At 37.3% G+C, this 27,978-nt stretch overlaps 1 protein-coding gene across 2 annotated transcripts in view; it reads right to left on the bottom strand.

Annotated features, from left to right (window-relative positions):
- The window catches only part of Secp43 (tRNA Selenocysteine associated protein), a 179,218-nt gene that overhangs the window by 76,204 nt on the left and 75,036 nt on the right, over positions 1-27,978 (bottom strand). For both annotated transcript variants that reach the window (XM_090372127.1, XM_090372128.1), the window contains exons 5-6: positions 20,593-20,645; positions 10,852-10,955 (exon numbers count right to left, since the gene is read on the bottom strand). In XM_090372127.1, the coding sequence (XP_090228253.1) occupies positions 10,852-10,955; positions 20,593-20,645 (157 nt within the window). The remainder of the gene's footprint in view (positions 1-10,851; positions 10,956-20,592; positions 20,646-27,978) is intronic.

The following is a 27,978-nucleotide window of genomic DNA, read 5'->3' as shown; positions in this document are numbered from 1 at the left end:
CTTGTTGCTGCATGTTGAGACATGTTCATACGTGCATAGTAGCCGCCGCACCAAGTCGATGGGCTCAGTTATTCATTAGTAGTGAGAGTGTAAAGTGCTTGCGATGGCATCGTGGTCACGAAATGAGATAAGGACAGTTTTGCGGTATAATTTCGTGCGTGGTTTAATCATAGACCAGTGCTTAGAAGAAATGACTCTTGCACTAGATGATGATTGTCCACATCGTACAACGATATTCAGGTGGTATAGAGAATTCCAAAGGGGAAATTTCACTCTGGAGGATTCTGAGAGGCCGGGAAGGTCACGAACGTCAGTTACGGAGGAAAACGTTACTGCTGTGAGGAAAATGCTTGACGAAAACAGGCGAGTGACCTACCAACAGATAGAGGATACTTTGGGCCTAAATGCACCAGCAATTCGTTCGATTCTGCAAGATCATTTGCACGTGAAGAAACTTTGTTCTCTCTGGGTGCCGCATCAACTGACTGAAGAGCAGATGACACGACGTGTGACTTGATGCCGGGAGATGTTAAAAAAGTTTGATAAGGGACAATCTCGGTATGTGAACAACATCGTGACGGGTGACGAGACTTGGCTGTACTATTACGATCTGCCGACCAAGGCTCAAAACAAAGTTTGGGTCTTTGATGATGACAACACACCCGTAATTGTCAGAAAATCCCGATCTGTAAAGAAGAAAATGATAGCTGTATTTTTCAAATCGAGTGGAATTGTGGAACGTGTCGTTTTGGACACGCAGAAGACAGTCACAGCTAAGTGGTATACTGAACAATGCCATTGGATCTATGAAGAACCTGCAGCCAAAGTCAAGAATGGACACCTGGTACCTCCATCACGATAATGCTCCAGCTCACCGCGCCAAAGCCTGCACCGAATATTTGACCACGACAGGACTGAAACTTCTCGAGCACCCTCCCTACAGTCCAGACCTTGCTCCCTGCGACTTTGCACTGTTCCCGCATGTGAAAATGAAGCTAAAAGGGAGGCGGTTTTCCAGTGATGAGGACCTTCTACGGGCTTGGGACAACGAGTTTGCTTTACTCCCTAGTGAAACTTGGCAGAACTGGTTTAAAGATTGGTTTCGGAGGATGGAGAGGTGTATTGAATGTAGAGGAAATTACTTTGAAAAAATTAAATAAACAAAGCTGTATTGCAAAACTTTCCTAGTACCCTTTGTATGACTGCATTGGAACTCCCGTTTCCACTTTTTTACTGCGTCATAAGATGAACAATTCTGCCCATACACAGCTTCCATTTCTTTGTCAATTTCCTGAGCTTTCTTGCCATGCAAATGCAGGAACTTGATCACTGCTCGATACTCAACTATGTCAACCATAGTTTCCTACCTCAGATTCAGAGCTCCACCTCTGGTGTACGATCACTTACGGAAATGAAATTTCACATGTTAGTTATTGAATATGTAGACAACATATTAAAAATGGCATCTTCCTACTGATGTTTTATCTAGGTCAGGGTACAGTGGCAGATCCAGAAAAACAATGACCGAGGGGGCACCATTTTGTGCCGTATTTGTGCAAACAAGGCACAAAATAATGCACAGAACAAAACAAATATGACACTCAAACATAATGTGATTGGTTGACACAGGCACACAGCTAAAGTCTGAATTACTTTGAAGTCAACATTACTCACGACCAAACTGTGTGGTCGTGAGTAATGTTGGCGATCACATTAGAATCAGTGTTGCCAACTGCAGTCAGTTGAAAATAGCTGAGCCACAATGCAAAAGTAGATAAAATCCTATGTTAACAATGAAAAAAAAAAATTTTTTTTTTGTAGCAGAAGGGAATTTAAATGATTGGTGAATATTCTCTGAAAAACAACAGGGGGACAAGTGCCCCAGTGCCTTTACCCTCAATCCGCCACTGTCAGTGTACAAACGTTTTGATACCCCCTCGTATATCTTCATAGAAACAGGGCTACATGATGGGATTCTGGATTCAGAAGTGGCAGTGGGCTATACTGTCCTCAGAAGAGACAGGGGATCTAGGGGAGGTGGAGTAGTGATAATTATTTCAAATGAATTTGCAGTAACAATGCACAGGACTTTCCACAATATCGAAGGAATCTTTTGTCAGCTGAAGGTTCAGCTGACAAAAAAACTGTTCTCACTGCAGCTATCTACCTTCAGCCCCCGGTAGATCTTCATTATGTAGAGGCCATCACAAGCACTTTGTGAGTTTGAAATGTTTTTTCATCAGTCGGATGAGGTCTACTTGTTTGGAGACTTCAATATTCAACACTCTCTCCACTAGGTATTGAGGAGTCATCTGCTACAACTAGGCTGCTATATGACATCATGTCTGAACTGGGCCTCAAGCAGTATAACAATACTTGTACTAGAGGCAAAGTGTTGCTGGATCTCATTTTTGCATCCAAGCTGATCCTTATTTTAGAAGCAGTTTCATTTCAGCCATCTGACCACAAGGCTTTAAGCTGTCAAATAAACATATCACAGAAAAGTAGATGCACTATTCTTGTCCCAGCCAAGCTGAACTTTAGGGGAGCAGACTGGCAATTATTAGGATGTGAACTTGATTGCATTGATTGGTTCTCCTTCCCACAGATTAATGATCTTGACGCAGTCACGGATCATCTTATTAGCACAACCTTCTCTATCATTCAAGACTTCGTGCCTCTTAGTAAAAACTACAGGTACAAATTCCCTCACTGGTTCATGGCTGACATAATTGTGTTTATCCGAGCCAAACAGCAGTGAAGAAAACACTTCAGGGCAACACATGATGAAGCATATATGTCACTGTTCAAGGAACATAGAAGCAACATTAAAAGGATGACAAGAAATCAGTACGCTCATTATATTCAATCAGTTCAATGCAGTTTAAAGATGGAGACCTGAAGCCATTCTGGAACATGCTTAAAAATTCCAATAACTGCTCAACAAGAACCAGGATAATTGAGTCCGATGGTAAGCCTAAACTCGTGGCTATATTAAAGCGGATCTTTTTGCAACCTTTTTCTCCTCATTTTCTGGGAAAACTGCAGCTACAGCTGCTTCAACTTATCAATTTCAAGTCATTAAGGATGATACTTATTATTATTATTATTATTATTATTAATATCCATATGATGCAAGGAAGCCTGAGGCTTATGCTGCACCAGGAAAAAAAAAAAAAAAAAACAGTTCCCGAGTAACCCTGAGAGAGAGAGAGAGAGAGAGAGAGAGAGAGAGAGAGAGAGAGAGAGAGAGAGAGAGAGAGAGAGAGAGTGTGTGTGAGTGTCAAAATTAGAAGGGAATCACCAAGAAAGAGAAGAATGATGATATCCAGCTCAGGACCCTGGGTGTGCCAAGCCCATACTCACCAGATGTGAGCCCCCGGGGTTAAACACTTAATAATGTCTTGGTGGACACAGCCGATATCATTCAAGCGCTTCGGAAACTTACAAAAGATTTTTCAGCTGGCCCAGATAAGATTCCACTTATTTTGGGGAAGAAATGCTTTCCACAACTTAAATATATAATATTTCATATATTCAATATTTCTGTTAAGAATCATTTTTACCCCACTTACTTCAAAACGGTCAATGTTATTCTTATCCCAAGGAGAAAAACAATCTACTCACTAGAGAATTACCATCCCATCTGCCTTCTGAATTCGCTGGGAAAAATTCTGGACACTATCAATTCACAACCGATTAATGGAATATTTTCAGCGCTTCATCTGCAACAGCCAACATGGTTTCACCAGGGGCGGCTCTACTACCACTAATTCTCATTATCTGGCAGCAGGTTCTAGACGCCGCCGATCACGGAGGACAGGTTGATGTGATCCACAGACCTTAATAAGGCTTCTGACAGTGTTCCACACAATCAACTTGTTAAAAAACTAAAAAAAAAAAAACTATGGAATACTTGACTCTCTACTATCCTGATCGATGAGTTATATTTCATATCGAAAACATAGGATGATCATTGGACAGGAAGTCTCAAGGGAATTTTTTCCATCAGGAGGAGTACCACAGGGATCATTTATTATTTTTTATTATTATTGGCTATATGGTGCAAGGAAGCCTGAGGCTTATGCTGCACCAGCCAAAAAAAATTTTCAGAATTACCCTGAGAGAGAGAGAATAAGAGTCGGAAGTAGAAGGATATCACCAAGAAAGAGAAGAATGATGATATCCAGCTAAGGATCCTGGGTGTGCCAAGTCCATACTCACCACATGTGAGCCCCTGGGGCTATCTCTTGGGCCTCTTTTATTCACCATCTTTGTCAATGATCTACTCAAATTTGTTGAGAGAGGTGATTTGGGTTGCTTTGAATGGTCTGGAGGTTAATTCTAGGAAATGCAACTCTATTTCATTTGCAGCTTCGAGGAAAACTAAGGTTCTAGTTAATCAATATTACATCAAGGATATGCCAGAGTAGCCGAAGTTAAAGATCTGGGAGTTACTTTTACTGCTGGATGTGGGTTTTTCAGAAAATTGAGAAATTGGGAACAAGTAGTTTTGTGCAGGCAAAGTTTTTACAGATCCAGCAAATAGAGAAGTTTTTTTTATATTTTTGCTGTTTTATTGAGTTAAATTGGCATATTAATTTATTTTCTAGAAGTAGCTTTATATTCCTAATATGATGCTTAGTTTAATTTTTAACTTCAATACAGATTTTGTAGGTTATTACTTAGTATCGGTAAGAGTATCCAATCCACATGTTTAACAAGTTTTCGCAGCTCCTGCAAACGCGAAGTTTTTAGCTATATTTAGCCGCTTTATTGATTTAATTAATATACAGCCAGGCCTCGCATAATGCGAGTTCGATTAACGCGTGTTTCAGCTACCGCTATTTGAAAAAATTATACCACTTTTCACTTTACACAACGCAAATTTCCAGTTAACGCGATCTCTTTTTTTTTTATGCGATAGTTGAAAAAGATTTGAATGGCGCGGTAAGCTTACCGCGCGTCGGACGGGCAATAAACAAACGTTTGCCTGCTGCCCGCCTCGGTGTGTTCCATCCGCTAATAAAGTCACAATGCAGACTTGCATTTAAAAATTCAAATTTTTAAATGAGCCAGATGAATGACAGGATCATTTAGACAAGACTTCAGTTATAGCTCGGACACAGCATGGTTTTGTTAAGGGAAAGTCTTGTCTGACCAATTTGATTGGATACCATGATGTGGTCACAAAGCAACTGGATGCAGGGAATAATTTTAATATCATATATTTGGATCTTAGAAAGGCTTTTGATACTGTTGCACATGGAAAACTGCTGCACAAATTGGAGCAGTGCTGCATTGGAGGCAAATTGCTGCTATGGATAAAGGGATTTGAGTGGGAGAAGACAGAGTGGTAATCAATGGACACAGTTCTTTGTGGACTAATGTTATTAGTGGAGTCCCTCAGGGTTTGGTGTTGGGTCCATTGTTGTTTTCTGTATTTATAAATGATATTGATGATGGTATATCAGGCTTAATGTCCAAGTTTACAGACGATACGAAGGTTTGGATTGTCAGAGTTGTCAATGACTCTATCTAGAAAAGTTGAGCAGATGGGATGAGAGGTGGCAAATGAAGATTGACATTGACAAATGTAAAGTACTACATATGGAAAGTAGTAACCCCAGAGTAACACATCAACCCTGTGGTACTACACTGACAGTGGTAGAGAATGAAAAGGACCTGGGGGTAATTGTGCAGGCAGATGTGAAGTTTTCTAAGCAGTGCAGACAGTCTGCAAAATCATGGTGTCTTGTCAATGATATACAGGAATTTTTTTAGCAGGGATATGGAGGTGATTATCCTCTTGTATAAGGCGATGGTCATGCCAGACCTTGAGTACTGTATACAGGTCTGGAGGCCTCATTTTAAGAAGGATGTAGAGCTGTTGGAACAAGTACAGAGAAGGGCAACAAGATTAGTGAATAGAACAAAGGGTTGCTCTTACGGAGAAAGGCTTAAGTTTTGCAGATTACAGTGTTTGGAGACTAGGCACCTGCGAGGTGATCTGACTGAGGTGTATAAAGCCTTGAATGGTTTGAGCATGCTCAATGCTGATCGGATTCTTCCTCTTGCTCAGAATAATCACCTGAGAGGGCATAAATTCAAATTGAGGAAAGACAGTTGTAGGATAGGTGTGCGGAAGTTTGCCTTTAGCCAGCAGGTAGTTGATTGGTGGAACAGACTTCCATCTTTTGTTGTGGAAGTTGATAGCCTAAATAAATTTAAGGCTGAGCTGCACAGGTATTTGGAACTAACGGAGGGATGAAATCGGAGCGTTTTTTTTTGGCTGATGCTACATAAGCTTGCTTTCTTGCATCATATGCCTCTACTAATGCTAATGCTAACACGTTAGAAATATATTAAACCAAGCAAAAAAACAAACTGGCTTCATTAAACAGCAGACATACAGATTTCAAGATCATCAGTTTTCTGTGCTCCTATTCAAAACAACTGTAGTCCCTATACTGGAGTTCTTCTCCTATGTGGAACTCGCACTATGCACACTTGATACAGCAAATAGAATTGCTGAAGATGAAATTTATCCACTATCTTTCCAGACGTAAACACATGTTTTACCACAGAATCTTCTACAGGAATCTCTATTCCTACTTCAAGCTTCAATCTTTGGAAACTCGATGAACTGTTCCTGATCTAAAACTGTTGTACCATATCTTCACTGGTTCAACATACCTGCCAGATCTTCTATGCCATATTGATCTTCACACTCCAGCAGTGGCTACTCAACAGAAGACTACATTCCACATAGGTAACCCTAGATTAGAAATATCCAGGAACTCCTTCAAAAGAACATGTATAGGGCAAGCCACTAAAGATATAGGTAGATTAAAATAAAAGCTGCAACTGAAAATTCTTGGAAAAGAATGATTTATGTAAACTTTTAATTCATATGATTATAACATTTTTCACAAATATTTACTTTTTCCAAAGCTCAAGAAAATAGAGGGAAAAGTTTGCTCAATAAAATTTCAGTGCAATGTTTTACACTAAATATCATCTGTTACTTTTTCACATTCTCATAAGCATCGCTTAATTTTGATCCACCCTTCGATTTCAACACAGAAAATCACTAAAAGCATGAATTCTTAGAAACCCTTTCTAAAAGAGAAATATTTATCATTTGAAAATGATAGGGCAGGAAATAATTTTGCAAATGACCTCGCTCTGAATCCTAACCAACCCAGTGCCTCCAGCTGTAGATAAAACCCAAACCTAGATATTGTGTGACAGTTAAGTGAGACAGATAGTCTAGCAAAGGGGTACTAAACTGAGGGGCATAGCCCTCAAACATCTGAGTGTAGGCTTCTGATGATATAAACACAGCCTTAATCTAGCTTTCACTGGAAAAATCAGATTGAAGAGAGTGATATATATCAGCCAAACATTCTGTTTATTATTCCTGCTATTTGTGCTGGTATTTCTCTTATATCAGTCAATGAATGGGTTCAAAATGAAAAGGGCATAGAAATTAATTTTTATACTGAAAATGATTTCTGTAGTATTTATGTCATGAATTTTTTTTTTATTGATGTCTGTGTGTATTCATGTGATACTGCCCTTCAAGTCAGTTTTGACTTAAATGTATTTATAAATAAAATCATCTGAACACCTGTTTTGCTTTACCTTAAATTTCAAGGTTCACATCACTGAATTTTGATATTAAATCCATAAGAAATGAGAAATCCAATAACCACCAAGGATGTATTCTTGTCAGTTTACATCTTGATTGTTAAATTTCACTGTCTTGTAGTAAATCCTAATGACTTCTGAACACTTCCCCTCTGCTGAGGCATCTTATCTCTGAATGCAATATCATGCTGACATAGTATGCATCAAGCCTGTCTAAAAATGATTTAAAAATGCTATTCCTTCTATATGGCAGAGGAATAGCACATATAGAATTTACAATTTTTAAAACTGCATTAGTAATCAAAACTCACACTTTTAAACAAAATCCCTGCTTGACTGATAAAGTATAACATAAATTTAAAAATTAGCATCTTTCCCACAGAGAGAGGGAGAGAGATACTTAAAAACCATTCTAATGAATGGTTTATACTGTATTATCATATACAGTATAATATTTATACTGTATTATCAGTAATATCAATGAATTCATTGATTACATTCAAGTCGTGAATGTAAATATGTAAATTCAGAAAGTTCTGGGCAATTCTTTAATTGACAAGTGAACACCTTTTATTGCTGACAAAATCTCATTTTTGTATCCTTGGAACAACCACAGCTTGTTTAACAATTCTGCATGACCTTAAATTGTGCAAGAGTAGCAGCTTTACATTTATTATCAAAAGCATATTAAATTCATTATCAAATAATGACTGCAGCACATTTCAGACAGTTTTTTAAATGTTTAAATTCGTTATCAAATTATTTTTCAAAGAAAATTCAATTTCACATTTCTTATGAATTATCCTGAAATGCTGCTATAGCCACAAATTCAGCAAATATATTTGTCTTTAACATGGGTCAAAAATACTGCTCTTCCTATTCTTCATTAAAATTGCATTTTTGAAAGTAAATGATTTTAAATTTTTCAAAAATTTAATGGAATCTATCTATATTTAAAATAATGTCGATGGAAAGAAATAAAATGTTTACTGGGGGGGGCCTTTGCCCCCTGCTCACTTTGCTTGTCCACCCCCCGCACATGCTTTTTTAAGTAAAATGTAGAGGCATACAGAGTAAGTCAAATCTTTTCTATGTAAAAGACACACCTGACGAAATGCACTGGTCGATATCTAATCAGGAAATGACCTATGTAATTATTTACCTGTGCATTTTTAGTGCGCGGAATTCTCAAGGTCGAATAAATATCATGGTAAAACTCCAGAACTGCGTACACCCTCCAACATGGCAGCAAGCAAAACAGTGGGAAAACAGCGATTGACAAGTTGTGACTCCCATATTTCGACAAACGGACAGGAACAAAGCAGTGATTGGTAGATGCCGCTACTTTCCCCGCCCACTGTCATCCTAGGTTGATATGCCTAGGGTGTTTTTCCCCATATTTGCTGCTGTTTTTAATCAGGAACTCGTTTTCCCATTTTAAAACAGCGGGATGGAGGGATAAACACCCTACCTAAAGTAAGCCCCTCCTCCTCAACGACACAAAACAACTAGAAAAGGGAGGTGCCTTCACCTGTCAATTATCGCCGTCTTCCTCGCTATCATCAAAGTACCTGCCAGGGTATACTATACTGGACTTCAGCCAATATCACTATATAATTATTTACCTGCGTTTACATAGGTCACTTAGGAAAAGGCCTTTTTCTTCGGGTTCTATAATACACGAGGAATATTGTTGCATCCGAAACAGCAGGACTAAAACATTTAACTGAAATATTTACAAACTATACAAATATTTAAAATATTTACAAAATACTAAACTACAGTATTTACAAATACAGAATATTCATTAATATACAAAAAAACATTAAATGGAACATCAAGTGTTGGACAGTGAATCACGTGCGCGAGGTTGGTGAACGTTATGGAAGCAGTTGTCAATAATTAATTGCATTTGTAGTGACATAATTGCCTCGCTCTCTTCTCCCATTGGCTCGAATAAATATCACTAGGAGGGAAACTTTTTTAATGTATAGACAGATAATATAGAAAATAGAAAATAACACATTAACCTGGAAAAGAATGAGGAATGCAGGAAATGTGGCCACAGAACAAATTAAATGAATAAACCTTCTCTGAAATAGCGTGAAAAAAAAAAAAAAAGGAAAAAGAAAGAAAGAAAACAAAAAAAAAAAAAAAAAGACTGCCTTCCTGACTAGCACACAATGTTCTCTGCCACTCATTTGAAGTTTGGGTTTGATCATCATTAGTGACTGAAGGAATCTCTAAACCTCTTCAATTGAGAACGTATTTAATCAATCTCAGGCAGAGGAAATAGGGCATTTCCCTACAAGTTATTCTGGGGTTTTTAGCCTTTACAAGTGAATCAGCCCATGAACATGTACACACTTTTACAGACAACTACACATATGGATATGAGCAACAAGCTTGGGTACCATTAAAATAATAGTAATCAATTAATTTTCCTTCATATTAGTTAACTACTAATTATTTTCTATATTATTTATTAGATTCCAATGCATAGAAATGCTATGCAATGACATCTACTGCATTAGACAACACTGTCCATTTTCTATGGGCCACTCAGAGTAGCTCCACAAGCCACATAGCTTATGAGCAATTTATTGAGAATCTCTAGTATAGAGGAACAAATCTGAAAAACACGGCCCATGTCCATGCTTCTGAAATACTGTGTTTGAAGTAATAGTGAAATTCACTTTGACCTACTTTTATAAATTAATAATTTATATAAGTAATACTAATATCACTGTCATTTCAAATTTATTCTATACTTCTGCATATTTTAACTGTTAAAGAGTTCCCTCAATAACTACTATACCTCAATGAATATGTATTAAAAACATAACTATCACTAGCTAACCATGGGAAACTAGTGATAAGCTGACTTAGTCAGGTATTAGATCCCATCCCCCACCCATTTAATTACTTCATTGTGCTGATTCAATTACAAATGCAAACAGTGAAACCTTAATTATCATTTTTAAACAAAAAAAAAAAAAAAAAAAAAAAAAAAACACAATATATACACTAAACTGCACACAGGATTATTTCAGGTTAACTATTTGACAGAAATGATAAAATGAGGTTTTACTGTTTCTTTTTGTAAGATGATTTTTTTTTTTTTTTTTTTGAGGATTATCAGTGAAAAGCTTATTGTGTGTAGGGCAAAATATCAATTTTTTTATCAGTGGAAAATACCTTTGGCAGCCTTGACAGATGGGTATCTTTGAGAAAAGGCAGTGTATATAGCTAAATCATCAACATCAGAACTCAGATCCCCTACAAAGAGTGAATACTCCTTCCTGAAACAAAGATTAAGAATTAAAAGAAAAAAAAATAATAAAAACAATGCAATACAGAATTAAAAAAAAAAAAATGCTTTTCCCTCCTTCATTATAAGCCTCTGTCAGTCAGCTAAAAAGTATAAGAATGTTAAGTAATTGTAATGCTTGTATATTTTTCCAACAATAACTGACTGCAAAAGTAGCCCATATTTCAATAGCATATGGGATTTTTTTTATTGCTGACTAAAGTAAACAGAAACACACACGATATTAGAAACTGACTATAGTAACATATAATAATTTAACCCATGTGTCAAATTGCAAAATGCAGCGGTTCTTCCTCAATGGATTTTTTAAATTATTAAAAAAAAACACTCAAACTGTTAGAACCAATAAAGTAGAATTCAGAAAAATTGTAGCCACCTCATGTCAACTGAAAATACTGATTTAAATGCGACATCAAAAGTCAAAAGGAGCCTCTGCTATCAGTTGTTAGACGTGTTCGAGTTAAGTGCAAGTCACCTTCTAAACAAGTTCAATCATAATGATTTTAGTTTATATCTGGAATTTTTTGTGACTTTGTTGATATGTATAAAATACTTCATCATTGGGGGGATAACATATAGATGTACGTGTTTGTATACACGTGTGTTTATCACTGCAGCAGTCATTGTAGGTATATCAGAGACATGGCATCAGACACAAGGGAATCAGAATATGGGGAGTACAATATGTACAGAAAGGAGAGGCAAACCAAAGAGCAGTTATGCTCTTACTTAAGCACATGAAATCTAAGACAAGGATAGAGTTAACAAAGGTAGCCAGTGCAATGTTCAGTCAGTTGGTGTGATGTGAACACCAAGAAAACAAAAATAAGAGTAGGACTGTGTGTTATAGGCATGACTGATGAGCATACCAAAAAGCTATACAGACAAAAAAGAGTGGGCCGGTAAATCAGAATGTCATACAATTGGGTACTTTAACTTTCCAGGCATTCACTGGAACTTGTGGGTCATACACACAATAGCAAGACCTTCCTGGATTCATTAGATGAGTATTAGCATGTTAGAGAGGCAATGAGAGAAAGCAATATAATATTCTTGATATGAGTATCAATAGTGAATCTTCATGCACCAATCTGCAGAAAAAAGAACCGCTAGGGGGCAGTGATCACAATGTATTGAGTTCCTTCTTTTACTAAAAAAAAAGTAACTATTATCAAGGGTAAAGGGAAGGGCTTTTGCTTTAGAAAAGGTGACTATATTGGTCTCAAACAGTTTTTAAAATCTATTCAATTAATAGATAACAGAACTGCAAGGGCTCAATATGTTCTACATCAATTAGTTAAGATAAGGAGGAATTACCTCTATGATGTCTTGCAGGACACTTCAGTGTTGACACTCTCCGTTGTTGAATCAACTATACAAACAGTTTACATGTATTCCACACCCAAGTACACAAAATCAACGATCCAATGCACCATGGAATCGGAGGCCCGCAGACCCCAAAATACATAGAATCATCAACCCTAATCTTTGAGTGAGAGAATATAATACGTCCGTATTTTAAAAACAATTTAAATGCTTTGAAACCAAATAAATAATGAATCCATACTATTAACACTTTGAAAATAAATATAAAAACATAAAAAGCATTAAAAATCCTCTGAAACATTAAGAAACTAAAGAATTTTGTTACTTCCTTGAAGTGGATAGGGCTTTACGATCAGGGTCATGATCACAGGAAAGTGAAATTGTGGGTATTGCGACGGAATTTATAGCATGGAGATTAGTTACCACCTTGGCACATGCATGTGAAGGACCATGAATCTGAGATGGGGTAGGGATGACCTACATTGACTGAATTTTGATGTAATTTAATTGCAAGCATCTTCAAAATTAACAGTTTGGTGTAATTATGTTGGATGCTGAGAATTTTTGCTTCGCTGAATAGAAAGGTGTGGCCTTCACTGATTGCACAGAATGCAAGTTTTGAAGCCAAGGAGTGGGATAAAAGGACGGACATTGAATGTTGCTTCATTCTCGTATTGAGTGTGCAGAAAGTGGATCCCTGGTATGAGAAGTTGCAATCCTTGCAAGATACATTTGTAGACTAAATCATTTAATTGGAAAGTAGAAGAGAATTGGACTTCATGGTTTTTAAGGGCAGCATGTAGTTTTGTTGTGGGTTTGGCTTTGAAAATACTATTTAGTTGTTTGAACCATTGTTCAATATATGGTAAAGCATTAAATATATTTTTTTATGTTATTGTTGTTGATAACTGGGGTAGTATTATGTAATCTGTTTTTTGCTTGTAACCTTATTTCGTTTATAACAATATCCTGAAAGAGGCCTCTGAGGTCGGGAAAACTCATGTCTAAAAATATATATAAATTCATACACTGACCATTGAATAAAATTTTAATATGACTACAATCTTTACACAAAAATATTTACAATAAACTATTAGCATCAAATCTCCCCGGAGGACGCTATTATTTTGGATCGTGCACATGGATACTGGGAGCGTAAATGGCTCGAGGGATTAGTTCATCCAGTAGGAATACCATGAATAGAGATAGAGGCATACGTATTAATCCTATCTTTGAAACAATTATATTAAGGTCGGATGAACGATTTTCTTTGCTACGTTCCCGAGACATTTCCGCTTCCAGTTCTGACCATGTGCCGATTGAACCACGTGGAGAAATACCACGTGTGGAGGTACCGTGAACCTGCTACTTAAGGAGATGTTGCAGGAAGTCATATTACTGTTGAAGAAGGGAGCTGACGCTCCCGAAAGCTACAGGTTTTTAGCACTTTTAATGTTTTATATTTTAGCAAATTTTATTGTAAACGATCTTTTATTACAGTTTTTAGCATTCCGTAATAGTTTATTGTAAATATTTTTGTGTAAAGATTGTAGTCATATTAAAATTTTATTCAATGGTCGGTGTATGAATTTATATATATTTTTAGACATCGTTTATAACAGGTAGGGGGGGTAACCTTTATTTTGAAATCTGTTTCTTAGTGTTTGTATTTCTGTGTTTAGAGCTGATTCGGATTTTGAGTATTTGTTGGCATTGAGAAATTTAATTAGAATAATGGATCTTTTATAGGTGAAGGAGTGGTAGCTATTGTAATGAAGAAACATTCCAGTGTTTGTGGCATTTCTGTATATTCTAAATTGAATTCTGTTCATAACCTGTGTGAGGGTAAAATTTAAATTTTTTTTTTTTTTTTTTTTCCAGTATTTTTGGATTCTAGCGTAAAATTTAATCTTGCATGAATATTATTAAAGTTCTGTAGAATGTCCTGTATGATCCCTGCATCTGTGACGCAAAGTATATCATCAAGATATCTTGACGATATACTTTCAATCACAGAACTAGTAGGTGACCCGCAGAAGAAATGGTTTTAAATGTATTATTTCAATAGTGGTAAGGCATATAACCTTACCACTATTCTGCTAGTAAACCACTCCACTATTCTGCTAGTAAAACACTTAAATTTAATCCCATGGGTAGGCCATAAAACTGTTTGAAAACTTTATCTTGGAAGGTGATATAATGGGCTTCAATTAAAAGTTTTATCAGGTCGAAAATAGCTGTAATCAGGAGTTAGTACAGTAATAGGTAAGGAGTTTTTAGCGAATCGTTGTTTTTTATCCCAAACTTTATGGTTTGTCCGAAAGGTTGACTATATTATATATGTAGGAAGCTAACAATGAGAATGCAAAATGCTGAAACAACGGGTGAATGGGTAAACTTGTCTTATGTAGTTTAACCTGGCCAAAAAAGTATACTGTAAAGTATACTGGTATACTGTATATTCTAGCTTTTAATTGTTTTAACTGGGACATTGTAATGTAATTGTTTTTTTCAGTATATCATTAATGTCTTATTATATTGGTTGACTAAATTGGAAAAATGGTCCGGATTGGCTTCTTAGTAAGCAGGAGTATCTGATACTACAGAATTTAATTTGTTAATATAATCTTGCTTGTCTAAAACTACAATCGTATCGCCTTTGTTTGCTTTTTGTATCATGATATCTTTGTTTTTTTGAAGGTCATGCAGCACTGAGGTTTCCTTACTATTTAATTTGGGAAGGTGCAGGCTTTTAAGGTTATTCACTATCTGGTTTATCTGTTGAATGATTATGTCTTTCTGCAGGATGTTCTGAAGTCCAAATTCGACATCTATAACTAGTGTTTCTTAGGCAAATTGTGGGGAGGTAAATTTCAATTTAAGCCTTTGGACAGAAGCAAAATTTAGTCATGGGTTAGGGAGGTTTTAGAGAGATTAGTGACATGGGGCTGGGAAGCAGTGCCACAAGCTGAGAGTGGCGGTTTGGGGTAATTGGCGTGTGGATTTTCAGACATCCGGGATAGCCTGTTTAGTTTATTTTGTAACAGTCTCTAATTTCCGAGGGTAGTGCTTCGTGACGAAAATTGATAGTGGTTTTCAATGTTGACCAATCGTTAGGGTGAAGGTATTTTCTTAATTTATTACAGATTTGTTTGACTTGATGCAGATATTGTTGCTTGATAGAATAACGAGATCTCAGGGAAAGGTTCATGATACTACGCGATGTGGTGTAGGCTCTTATCCCAGGTGTATAATGGAGACGAAACTGGGTTATTCTGGTGGTCCCTACCAAAAAATACTCAAGCCTTCAGAAACAAAGACAAAACTCCTGAAAAGAAAATGAGCAAGGAACATTTTTCAGCTTTATACTGTGCAAGTGCTGATGGCCTCCATCGCCTGAAGCTGGCTGTCGTGGGAAAATCAGCATGCCCACGTGTTTTGAAAGATTACGACGCAGTTGCCTGTTATCTACTACTATTTAAAGAGGGCATGGTTCAATGCCAGTATATTTTCTGACTGGTTTTTCAAGCATTTTATCCCTGAAGTACGTCAATCTCAACAAGAGGTCTTAAAGGTGGCTCCCAATGATTTAAAGGCTTTTCTTTTATTAGATAATGCTCCTGCTCACCCAATTGCTGAGAAATTAATCAGCAGTGATGACAAGATCAGTACCATGTTTTTCCCCTCCTAATACAACCTCTCTAATACAACCCATGGATCAAGGAGTCAGTTTCATGCAAGAGGCTCTTCCAGTGACAGTACCTGAATGAAGTTTTGGTCATCATTGAGGAGGAAGAAGACAACTGAAGACACAAGAGGCCAGCGTACTCTGCAAAACATAAAAAATAATATCAAGTCAGCAATTTACAACTTTGCTGACTCTTGGAATGATGTAAAAACCACCACACTGGCTCATATGATGAAAGAAGTTACTTTTTGACAGTGACCCTGACATTGATTTTGAAGGATTTGAGCCACCAAATGCTACGCTGTGCAGGAGAGAGAGATGTTACAGTGGAGGACGTAACCAACTGGCTAGAGGAAAGTGACGTAGATCCAGGCTACCAGATCTTGACACCAGAGGAGATTGCTGATGAAATGAGAGCAGGTGACATGAGGGGGCATCCAGTGATGAAGAAATTATTAACAAACCAAAAAAGGACAGTAGTACGAGAGGCGCTTGATCTTGTCATTCAGTAAGTCAGCCTCTCAGACAACAGTGAAATCCAACTCCACTATCACCATTTAAGTACGTTAAGAGAGGTTGTCATAAGGGAGCAGTATAGGGGAGGTAAACAGATGAAGATGGACACATTCTTCAAACCTATTACTGCTCCTGCACCACCTTCATCCCAGCCTGCCTCAGCATCACAGCAGGCCACTTCAATGGAGCTCTACTGACACAGAATAAATTATTCTAAGTCCCACTATACGATCATGGCACAACAAACTCAGTTCTATCAAGGTAAGAGAAAATAGTTTTTGATTTTTGTTACATTATTTATTTATTCTAGTATATTTATTTTCACATACTGTACTACATACGTTGCTTATAAGTAATGTATGTGCATTGTGTGTACACTACCTATTATATTAATCATGTTTACTACGGGTACTATACAGTTAAATGTTTCGTTAAATATTCATTTGGAAAATTCAGACTCCCAGGTTTTTTTGGACAACCTTCCCCATCTATTAGTCTGCTAAATCGAGGTCATTAGTACTCTCTTCACCCTCTGATTCCCTTTGTAAATCACAGAGCAGAGAGAGTAATTCAGACCTATAAGCATGACTTCTTTTCCAAGGAAAATAATGGAGTCAATAGTTAAAGAATTAATACCGGACTATCTAGATACAGTTATACAGTCATAGCATGGTTTTCTTAAGCAGTGACTTTGTCTGACCAATCTGATTAGATACTACGATGCAGTAACAAAGGAACTGGATGCAAGAAATAATTTTGTAATCACAGATTTCAGAAAAACTTTTGATACTGCACATAAAAGACTGCTCTACAAATCAGAGTAGATGGGCATTACCAGCACGTTGCTGCTGTGGATAGAGGGATGCTGGAATGAAGACAACAGAGAGAGTGGTTATCAATGGGCACTAATCTTCTTGGACTAATGTTATTATGGAGTCCCCCAGAGGTTCAGTGGCAAGCCATTATTGGATTCAGTATATTAGCATTAGTAGAGGCATATGATGCAAGAAAGCAAGCTTATTCAGCATCAGCCAAAAAAAAAAAAAAAAAACCACACACACCACTCCCATTTTACCCCTCCGTTCGTTCGAAATACCTGTCCAGTTGAGCTTTAAATTTGTTTAGGCTATCAACTTCAACAACAAGTGATGGAAGTCGGTTCCACCAACCAACCACCCGCTGGCCAAAGGCAAATTTCCGCACATCTATCCGACATCCGTCCTTCCTCAATTTGAATTTATGCCCTCTGAGGTGATTATTCTGAGCAAGATGAAGAATCCCATTGGCATTGAGCATGCTCAAACCATTCAAATCACTATCATATTATTAATGATAGTGATGAAAGCATGGTTGAGTGGTAGTTGTGAGGGAGAGAGCTTATTAATGGGCACTGTTCTACCCCTGGGTTCAGTGCTGGACTCACTGTTGTTGTCAATATTTATTAATGAAATGGATAAAAGCATGTCATAATATCTAAATGGCTGAATATCTAAATTTGCAGATTATACAAGGTTGGGTATCAACCTTTGTATCACTGCTCGGTATGTTACTACAACAAGATTTTACAAAATTAGACAGATAGCTGAGAAGTGAAAACTGAAATATAATATTGCCAAATGCAAGGTACTGCATATTGGTATCAATAATCCAATAACATACCAACTGTGTGGTATAACACAGGTTAGTGAAGAACAAAATATACTTGGGGGTAATTGTGCAGGCAGACAGAAAATTTTGAAAGCAGTGCAAAGAGGCTGCCAAGACAGCTCAAGAAGTTTTTTTTGGCAGCAGGGATAAGGAGAGAAAATTATCCTGTTGCATAAGGCAATGGTTTGTTTGTTTGGGGATTTATTAGGAACATCGGCAACTACGGCCATAGTGAGTCATATAAGGCAATGGTTAGGCCACATCTTTAGTAAGGATGTAGGTCTGTTGGAATGGGTGCTAAGAAGAGTAACAAGATTACTGAGAGAAACAAAAGGGAACTGAACCCTTTAGTGAGATTACTAAAGGGAATAAATGGTAAATGAGCAATTCTGAAGAGGTTTACAGAACTGAAGCCTTTCTTTTACCAAGAAAGGCTTCAGTTCTACAAACTACAGCAGTTAGAAACTAGGCAGCTGCAAGGTGGTAGTGACTCCCGGGCTGTAAATGACTCATCAACCGGTGCAATACAACCACTTTGCTTACTGGAGGCTTGAAGTGGTGGAACCCATGTTTAGTCTCCAGAGTTAAGTTCTGATCAACCCTTCCCCATCTCTTCCATCATGCAGTATGACTGATGACTTTTGAGGTTATGATGAACATCACAGCGAGATCCAATCTTCCTTACATTTCGAGGGTACAGCTCTAAAACGGTGTTCGCAAACCAGCCGCTAGTTAGTACACCAGACTGAACCTATTGGAGTTTATTAATGCTTAATTTCTTTAGGAGGCTTCCGGATCAGCTAGTGTATAATCTAGCTACCTCTACTCTGCCAGACAGTGACTGGAGGGAGTCTGAGTAGTGTATGCGGGACTGCTGACAGTGGCTACTGCTAGTCTGGCCAGTGTGGGATTTCATGCAGAGCTGCACTGTGTATCCACAGAGCAGACTCCCCCCCCCCCAAAAGGGCACTCTGATCCTATGACTTTTTTCTCTCACACTTCCATCTCCCCATTTCCCCACCTCCCATCCCAACTTTTTGCCTGGTGGATCCTACCACCATAAACCTTTTACTTTCCTTTAGCAGACCCCAACCATTAAGGATGGGCTCTTCCCATAGGGGTGCTCCTCTATCCATTTAACTTGCTATTTCCAGGTAGTCAGCCCTCCTACTGTCCACCTTAATTCTCTTCATCTGTTCCCTCCCTCTTCACTGTCAACTCCCTTTCAGGGTTCACCCTTGCCAGAGAACTTTCTACCTATAGCAAACCTGGCTGCCTCCCAGAGGCAAGGATGGGCAATGTAGGGTTAGTGACCCCCCTGGCTAAATGCTGGAGGAATAACAAGTCAACAAAATCCAACACTACACAAACTAACACTAAAACTTACACTATCTCTGACATTTACAAAGTTTGTAGCATCACAATGTATAATGTGGTTTGTAGGGGAAACCCCTGATGCCTCTTGACAATATATACAATACACAATGTACAGCAAATATTCATTGACTGTCCCATTCACAACAGTGAGCGACAAACTCTGCTTAATTTTCAGCAACAAACACTTTGAATATTGCTCCTCTCCTAGCAGATACGCCACACGTGGACAAAATTCTTACTTTCCTCAAATGAATATAACTCTATAATGCATTATAAACTTCAATCGCAATTCATATTGATAAAAAACAGTGCATGAACTTTACCATAATTAGGCACATTATGGCCATGTTGCCCTTGCACTGTAAAGCCCACAACATATAAACAGCTGAAAAATTTCAATGCATTACTCCTAAAAAAAAAAATACTTTATAGACTGGATTCAATTTCTCTATTATAGCCTCAATTTCTTTCTCTCTCTCTCTCTCTCTCTCTCTCTCTCTCTCTCTCTCTCTCTCTCTCTCTCTCTCTCTCTCTCTCTCTCTCTCTCTCTCTTCCCCTCCCCCAATTCATTCACTCCTTTACTTTGCTTACTCAAATCAAAATAAAATGCAAACTTCAATGTTTACCACTTTTTTCATTCAATATCCCATTCTTGACTTCTACTGTTGAGGTTTAGCCAGAATTGCTTCTCCTAGCACTAAGATTCTATGTTACAACTATGAACTACATTGTAAATGATAACTACATGATTACACAATGTTGATATCGCTGTACATAATGCCAAGAAGATTATGCCAGATGATGACACTGTACAAGATGACTACGGTACATGATTATAACTATGAAGTACACTGTACATGACCATAATATCAGTGAGTATTAGCATTTAAGGCAGGATACAACCAATCTTGAGTGTTATGTTCTAGCTTGTTCATTCAAGTGAAATGTCAGTACTAATTTTTTCTCCTTTTCACTCATTTTTTATGTATCCATATAAGAGTTTGAGAGGAGGGAATATATCTAGGTTATACATTATCTATTTACATAAACTTACTGTTGAAGATGTTCTTTTCCATAACTGGCACGATTTAACTTAAACCTTTTTGGCTACACAAACAAAAAAATAATACAATAAAATATAAATGAATAAATATACATATACAACTGTAATTTTAAAACATAATTAAATATAGCTAAATATAACACAGAAAACTGAATCTTTTAAAAATAAACTTTAATTTGTTTGTTGAAAACACTACAAGTTATTGTATATATATATATATATATATATATTAGTCTATTTTATTTAATGGTATCTATCTGTAGGGAATTAGGTGTATAAGGACCAAACTAACAAGTTAGTAAAAGTAAACTAGCTTTAGCCTGGAAGGCCTATATAAAATTTTAAATATACAGCAGGCCCCCGTTATATAAGGTGGTTCGCTTTACGCTGATTCGCTATAACCTTGTTCTTATATTACCCATATCTGACTATAACGCTCTTTTACAGATTGCATTTTTGGCATATTTAACGAAATCGTTTCATTTGATGGAGTTGATAGCTTGAAAATGAATAGCAAAACAGCATTACAACGTTTCCACGCCGACTTGAAAAATTTTCCCACGCTCAGTGAAATTTTCTCGCACGCTAATTTAATTGCAGTACAGTGACTTGTTACGTAGTTCCGAGATCAACATTTTAAAAAATGATCAAGTATATTGCTTGTAATATTTGCAGTAATATTTGCTTGTAATATTTATCCGAAGTCTAGTCATCACTCAGTACAGTATTAGACATTGTGCGTAACGGACAGTTTACCTGAACATTGTATCATAATTAATGCAACCAACGCAGTTACATTTTCAAAGAGTTAATAATGGCCGATAGGAATGAAAAAGCAACAACGTCTGGGTGCAGTACGAAGACTATAAATGTAAAAAAAAAAGACTAAATTTAAAAATTAAATTAGCGTTTGAAGCGAATCAATTCCGATCAACGACAAGCAGATGTATGCCATAATTTAGGACTTGCAAGTCTAACTGTAAGAACAATTAAAAAAAAATAAAGAATTAATTTTAGCAGCGGGAAAGATAGCTGTTCCACTGCAAGCAACTAGGGCTAGGCCGGCTATTAGGATTGAAATGGAAAGACTTTAACTAATTTTATTGAAGATAATATCCAATGCAGAATTCAGTTAAGGTAAATATTATAAAAAAAAAAAAGAGAGAGAGACAGAGAGATTAGCCAATATGATTATCTGAAGAAAACTCGCCTAAAAAAAAAAAAAAAAAAAAAAAATGCGAACTATTTAAAACTGGTAAGGGCTGGTTGAATAGATTTAAAATCCAGGGAGAAGTGCAAGTGCAGATCAAGGAGTCGAAACTTTCAAAAAAGAACATGTTAAAATTATTGAAGAAGGGTATTATGTGTTATACTTCTCAACAAGTTTTTAACATAGATGAAGCAGGACTTTTGTGGAAACAAATGCCTAAAAGAAGTTTCATATTGAAAGAAGAAAAAAACATGCCAGGTTTTAAAGTGGCGAAGGATCGGTTGACTTTATTGTTGGGTGGTAACGCTGCGGGGGATTTAAAATTAATACACCTTTTAATTTATTTGGAAGAGGGCCAAAGTTCAATCCAATATCGACACATTTTTCATGATTAAATTCATCAATTAAATTAAATCAATTAAAATCAATTTAGATCAATTAAATTCATGATTTTAATTGGAATTTTAAGTTTAATTTTGATACGTAAATAGTTACCACATAATTATATACGTATGTAATGCCGAATAACCACAACTCACAAATACATATGTTACCTTATGGGAATGCGGCGCTCGCTTAGCGTGGGTCACACCTGTATAGACCTTCCAGGCTAAAGCTAGTTTACTTTTACTAACTTGTTAGTTTGGTCCTTATACACCTAATTCCCTACAGAATTAGGACAGAATTAGATAGATACCATTAAATAAAATTGACTAATATAATTTCATGCACATATAACCTAATTGCCATATGTGCAATAGCATTAACATTGCACACCTGACAGGTACCTATTACGGTAAACTTTACCAAATATCATTTTTATAGTCTTCAGTAAGAACACAATATATACATACACAACAGTCGTTTTGTATACATATTGTGTGTTACAGTGACAGGCAAACGAATAGCAGTTTCACTAACAGGAGGCAAAATAAGTAAGTAATTAGGACAGAAATAGACACTACTGTGCTCAAACAAACTAATAGCCCAGAATGTGGAAAATATTAGTCGGAGGAAAACAAACAGCATATGAATGAAGAATATAAAGTTAGTGCTCAGATTATCCAAGCACTAACTTTATATTTCCAACAAACAGGAAACTGCGCTCCCGGATAACCCTAGCACCAACTTTATATTCCTCACAGATGAAAAATTGCACTCTCAAATAACCTGAGTATTAACTTTCCATTCTTCATCCATCAAAAAATGAATAAGAGTAGGAGACCGGCGGAATTACTTAGCAAGTACAGGTCACTGTTGAAAAAAAGCCGTGAATTAGGGTTGAACTTGAAAGTGTCTGCAATTATGCCCAGACACGATAGGAGGGAGTATATGATGAGAGCCTTGTCGATCAATTCGGCCCTGGAGGGATTGTGCAAGGCTCAAGGGGTAGAATTTTTTTCAGCCTGGACTGTACTTGTTAACAGGAGAGATTGCTTCTACAGGGATGGGATACACTTAAATAGAAAGGGTGCAAGAATTTTTGCTGATGCTGTCGAGGCAGTGTTAGGTGGGTCGGAAAACTGCTAGTTGGGGGGATACAAGGACTAATAGATTAACAGTAGCCACTGGCAGAGGTGGAAGTGATTCTTGCACTGCTTCTATTCAAATGAGCAGAAGTCTGAAAAACAAGATGCAGGATATTTCAGAGACTGCTGGTAGTCATTGCGTTACAAGTAAACACATGGGTTGTGTTAGGGTAGCTAAGAGTAGAAACAGGTGCATGTATACCTGCGTGTACACCAATGCTAGGAGTTTGGTAAATAAATTTGATGAATTTGAGGTATTGCTCAAAACATCAAAGGCAGATATTGTTGGGATATCAGAGACGTGGTGTCACGCAGATGTAGGTAATGCGGAACTGGAATTTGGGGAATACAATGTATATAGAAAGGATAGACAGGACAGGAGGGGAGGGGAGGAGGGGGTTATGCTATTAATTAAGAAACACATAAAGTCAAAGGAAGTGAAGCCAGTTGACATCGATGGACAGGGCAGTGTCGAGTCAGTTTGGTGTGACATAAGCATAGGGAAATCAAAATTGAGAGTAGGAGTGTGCTATAGGCCTAATGACTCTGATGAGTATAATAATATATTGTACAGGGAAATAGAGTGGGCCAGTAAATCAGAGAGTCTTATAATGGGGGGATTTTAATTTCCCAGATATTGACTGGAATTTGTGGGTTGGTTACTCGCACACTAGCAAGGCTTTTGTGGATTTACTGGATGATTGTTTTCTACATCAGCATGTTCGTGAGGCAACAAGAGGGAGCAATACTCTTGATCTGATTATCAGTAGTGATTCTTCATGCATTAAGAACCTGCAGATAAATGAACCACTAGGTGGCAGTGATCACAGTGTGTTGAAGTGGGATTTACTCAAGGAGGTAACTACCATCAGAGGTAAAGGGAAGGGTTTTTGTTTTCGTAAAGGCGACTATGATGGTCTGAGACAGTATTTAAATTCTATACAGTGGGACCAACTGATGATGTTACCAACAGCAAACTCAAAATGGGAAGCATTCAAGGAACTAATCTTGGTGGCTACCAGGCTTTACATACCAACTAAGAAATATTGTTCAAGGTTTAGGCCTAAATGGTTGTCAGATGGACTAATGAGACATGTGGCAGAGAAGAAAAATGCATGGGATACATACAAATTAATGGGTGACATGGAAGCCTATGATAGATATAGGTTGGTCTGTAACCAAGTCACAAAGGAGATTAGGCAGGCAAAGGCAGACTACGAAAAATCCTTGGCAAAGGATGCAAAGAAAAACAGAAAGGAGTTCTTTACATACTTGAACTCGAGAAGGAAAGGGATGAATCAGATTGGTCCACTGGATATTGATGGTTCAACAGTTGATGATCCTGCTCAGGTGGCTAACAATCTAAACGAGTATTTTGCATCTACATTCACGCATGAGGAGTTATTCAGGAAGGAGGATGTAGGTAAAGTAAACATTGGCAGTGAGCTGGATGATTTTGTAATAACTGAGAGGGAAGTGGAGGAGAGATTGTTGAGGATAAACATAAAAAAGGCACCTGGGGTGGATGGGATCTATCCAGTTATATTAAAGGAGGCAGCAAAGGAAGTATGCAAACCCCTAGCCATAATTATGAGAGCTTCTTTGGACTCAGGGGAGGTACCCATAGACTGGAGATGTGCAAATGTAACCCCAATTCACAAAGGAGGATCAAAGGCTGACACAAGTAATTATAGACCTGTTAGTTTAACTTCTGTTCCAGGTAAATTAATGGAGGCACTGGTTAAAGAAGCACTGCAGGATCATCTAGACAAGAATTCAGTTATAGCTCAGACGCAGCATGGTTTTGTTAAGGGCAGGTCTTGCCAGACCAATTTGATTGGATACTATGATGTAGTCACAAAAGAACTGGATGCAGGGAATAACTTTGATATTATATATTTGGATCTTAGAAAGGCTTTTGATACTGTTGCACATGGAAGACTGCTGCACAAATTGGAGCAGTGTGGCATTGGAGGCAAATTGCTGCTATGGATAAGGGGATGGTTGAGTGGCAGAAGACAGAGAGTGGTAATCAATGGACACTGCTCAACGTGGACTAATGTTATTAGTGGAGTTCCTCAGGGTTCAGTGTTGGGTCCATTGTTGTTTTCGGTGTTTATGAATGATATTGATGATGGGATATCAAGTTTAATGTCTAAGTTTGCAGATGATACAAAGGTTGGCAGGGTCGTTAAGGACACTACTGACGCTATGCTGCTGCAACAGGATCTGGAAAGGTTGAACAGATGGGCTGAGAGGTGGCAAATGAAGTTTAACATTGACAAATGTAAAGTACTACATATGGGTAACAGTAACCCCAGAGCAATGTATCAACTCTGCGGTACTACACTGACAGTGGTGGAGAATGAAAAGGACCTGGGGGTAATTGTGCAGGCAGATATGAAGTTCTCTGAGCAGTGCAGACGAGCTGCAAGAGTAGCTCATGGTGTCTTGTCAATGATATACAGGAATTTTTCTAGCAGGGATAAGGAGGTGATTATTCCCTTGTATAAGGCAATGGTTAGGCCACATCTTGAGTACTGTATACAGGTCTGGAGGCCTCATTTCAAGAAGGATGTAGAGCTGCTGGAATGGGTACAGAGAAGGGCAACAAGATTAGTAAATGGAACAAAGGGTTGCTCTTACGAAGAAAGGCTTAAGTTTTGCAAATTACAGAGTCTGGAGACTAGGCACCGGCGAGGTGATCTGATAGAGGTGTATAAGGCTTTGAATGGTTTGAGCATGCTCAATGCCAATGGGATTCTTCATCTTTCTCAGAATAATCACCTCAGAGGGCATAAATTCAAATTGAGGAAGGACGGATGTCGGATAGATGTGCGGAAATTTGCCTTTGGCCAGCGGGTGGTTGGTTGGTGGAACCGACTTCCATCACTTGTTGTTGAAGTTGATAGCCTAAACAAATTTAAAGCTCAACTGGACAGGTATTTCGAACGAACGGAGGGGTGAAATGGGAGTGGTCTGTGTTTTTTTATTTTTATTTATTTATTTTTTTTGGCTGATGCTGAATAAGCTTGCTTTCTTGCATCATATGCCTCTACTAATGCTAATGCTAATGCTAACCCTAGCACCAACTTTATATTCCTCACAGATGAAAAATTGCACTCTCAGATAACCTGAGTATTAACTTTACATTCTTCATTCATCAAAAAATGAATAAGAGGATTACCTCAGTAATTTCTTGTAAAACACTCCAATATCAACACACTCTATTATACAATGAATTTAGTAAAATTACTCATGTATCTTTACACCCGAAAGAAAAATCGATGATCCAACATATTTGGTATCAATAGTTTAAGAGCTCCAAACCTGACCCAAAAGTACATTAAGTAACCAACCAATACTTATGAGTATTGGTTGATGACTTAACAAATATGAATATTATGTAATTATGATACTATCCTGAAGCAGATGAAGCTTTTCAACAAAGGTCGTGATCAGAGGTACAACATGGAACGTATGACAGAATTTAAAGGTGAGAGACTAGTTACTTTCTTGGCCATGTATATGAATGATCAAAAGTCTGAAATGGGAAAGGGCTTGACACACATTAATCTAGTTTCGATGCAGTTTTATTTCAAGGGTTTCTGCTATTAATAATTTCATATAATTATGTTGAATATTAAGAATCTTTGCTTTGTTAAACAGGAGGTTATGTCCTTCATTATAACTGTGTGGAATGCCAATTCTGAGGCAGAAGAACAAGAAGCAAGTACTGATGCCCTATGTTGTTTAACCCTCGTGTCTAATGTGCATCGCATTGAACTCTGACATGAAGAATTGCAATTTTAACAGGATATATTATAGATCAAATCATTTGGCTGGAATGTAAAAGAAAATTGAACAGAGTGATTGTTTAGGACTGCATGTAGTTTTCTCATGGGTTTTGATGCTATTTTAAATTCTGCTCTTTGAAAAGTTTGTTCATTTCATTATACCATCGTTTTATGTATGGGAGAGAAATAAAATATTTTTTTACCATATTACTATTGTTTGTAGGTATGGAATTATATAACCGATTTTTCACTTGTACTTTTTATTACTGATAAGGGATAGCCAAGGTTTTGAAATCTATTTGTTAATTTCAGTGTTTAAAGCATATTCGGATTGGTTGGTTGGTTGTTTTAGGATTTTATGGGGCATTAGCATCTAAGGCACGTATTCGAAAGTAGAGCATTTATATACATTAAGAAACTGAGTTAGGATTATCGACCTTTTATAAATGAAGGGATGGTAACTATTATAATGCAAAAACATACCGATATTAGTTTGATTCCTGTATAGGAGGAATAGTAAATATTTTGGGAGGTTATAGTATCGATTATTCTGAGTAAAACAGTTCATATAAACATGTGTCCAATTCTCAACGGATACAGAGATACAGCTGTTTGAAACTGGTGTACAGCTCCCTGAATCAGATGTGACCAAGAAGCAGCTATAACCTGACACTATTTGGTGTTAGAAGTGGTGTTAAGAATGCTGCACATCTTCACACATGCTGAATATGCCAATACGGTGTTTGTCTATGGTTTTTGTGGTGGAAGTGCTACTGCTACTTGTAGAGAATACCATTGATGGTTTCCTAACTACAGAATACTGGATTCAAGAGCATTTACT

This window comes from Mastigoproctus giganteus, chromosome 4, assembly GCF_048544385.1.
Source record: "Mastigoproctus giganteus isolate SK-2022 chromosome 4, ASM4854438v1, whole genome shotgun sequence".
In the NCBI taxonomy this organism is placed as follows: Eukaryota; Metazoa; Arthropoda; class Arachnida; order Uropygi; family Thelyphonidae; genus Mastigoproctus; species Mastigoproctus giganteus.
The sequence above is the reverse complement of the archived record's forward strand: the minus strand, read 5'-3'. Positions and strand labels throughout refer to the sequence as shown.